Source organism: Boleophthalmus pectinirostris, unplaced genomic scaffold (genome assembly GCF_026225935.1).
Source record: "Boleophthalmus pectinirostris isolate CB_2022bp ecotype Guang Dong unplaced genomic scaffold, ASM2622593v1 HiC_scaffold_6, whole genome shotgun sequence".
Lineage (NCBI taxonomy): Eukaryota > Metazoa > Chordata > Actinopteri > Gobiiformes > Gobiidae > Boleophthalmus > Boleophthalmus pectinirostris.
This window is the reverse complement of record NW_026571447.1, coordinates 31,309,665-31,310,939: the sequence shown is the minus strand read 5'-3', so window position 1 is coordinate 31,310,939 and position 1,275 is coordinate 31,309,665. Positions and strand designations below refer to the sequence as shown.

The window sequence follows — 1,275 nt, the reverse complement described above, 5'->3', positions numbered from 1 at the left end:
TATTGTAAAGCCTTGAAGGTGGAAAAGCGCTACAGAAAAATTTGACCATTTACCGTTACCCTCCAAAGTGGAAAAGCTGAATACGCTCCGCCGTAGCGTTTCCGTCTACACTGCCCAAGAAGAAAACTCTGGTCAGATCTGCTCACGTCGCGTACGCGTTTACGTCACAAACATCGCCACCGAGCCGCCTGGTATGTAAACCCAATCGAATTCCACACACTTTTGCGCCACCGTATGCATGCAGATTTCCTCCCAAAAACTCTCATCTAAACGCGGAATAAAAAGTAAAGACGCGACGCCACTTTTACGTCTTCTGTTCAGACTGTCATCATATAAAGGTAGCCTTGGTCTAAAAAAAAAGAACCTAATAACAGAAGACCAAATGAACCTTATTGGACTATATCTGATATTGTTTTTAAATCCTCATTTCAAGGCAAAAAGATCTTCCAAGGGACTAAAAAGGTAGCTTTACTAGAGTGTATTTTTGGCAATTTTGTTTTTACGGTACTTGAAAAAAAGAAAAAGAAAAAAAGCCTACTTACTCCATTGTCAGATAATGCCTTGAAATAAGAAAACAATATACTGAAACCAGACAGAACAGAGCAATGTGGAACAAATAACTCAATAAATCTAAGTAAAAACAACTCAATATTTTGAACTCAAGTCATTTCAGCTTGTCTTGTTTACATCGCCCACCTCTGTTCTATGTCTGAGTGTGTGATTGGTTAAGCCGGCATGTGGTTTCCATGGTAACTGGTGCAGATAAATACAGTGTGGTTTTAGTAGCGGCGCGCGTTGCTGTCTCTGCCCTCCTTCTTGATGATGATTCTCTGATCGTCGCTGGCGTCGTCCGGAGACTCGGGCGCCTCCTCTTCCTCCTCCGCCTCCCCCTCTGTGTCCGCAGACATGCCCATGCGAGACTCGTACGACTGAAGGGGACAAAGGTTTACAGGTGTTAAAAACAAAACTGTCATCGCCAAGTTTTCACCAGAGTTTAGTGACTAGTTCAAAATTTGCAAGAAGTTAAAGTGGAACTAAACACTAAATCTACTGTATTTTCTGGGTTATTAGACGCGCTCTTAAGCCGCCAACCCCATCAATAAACGACTACGCGCCACAGAATCCAGAGCAAACTATACACGAATCCACTCGGGTGTCCCAGCACAACTTCAGTAAACTACAAAGCCGCACCACCCGCAGCGCACGCAAACACACACGAAGCAGACAGCGACCGCACAGCGAAACACACCTGCAGACGCACTCATCACTCCACGC

The 1,275-nt window shown here is 44.3% G+C and overlaps 1 protein-coding gene across 1 annotated transcript in view; it reads right to left on the bottom strand.

The window, feature by feature from the left end:
* Positions 1-735: 735 nt before the first annotated feature.
* Positions 736-1,275, bottom strand: part of clstn3 (calsyntenin 3) — a 101,534-nt gene continuing 100,994 nt past the window's right edge. The window contains exon 19 of the mRNA XM_055163796.1: positions 736-929. Coding sequence (XP_055019771.1) covers positions 780-929 — 150 coding nt within the window. The 3' untranslated portion in view covers positions 736-779. The remainder of the gene's footprint in view (positions 930-1,275) is intronic.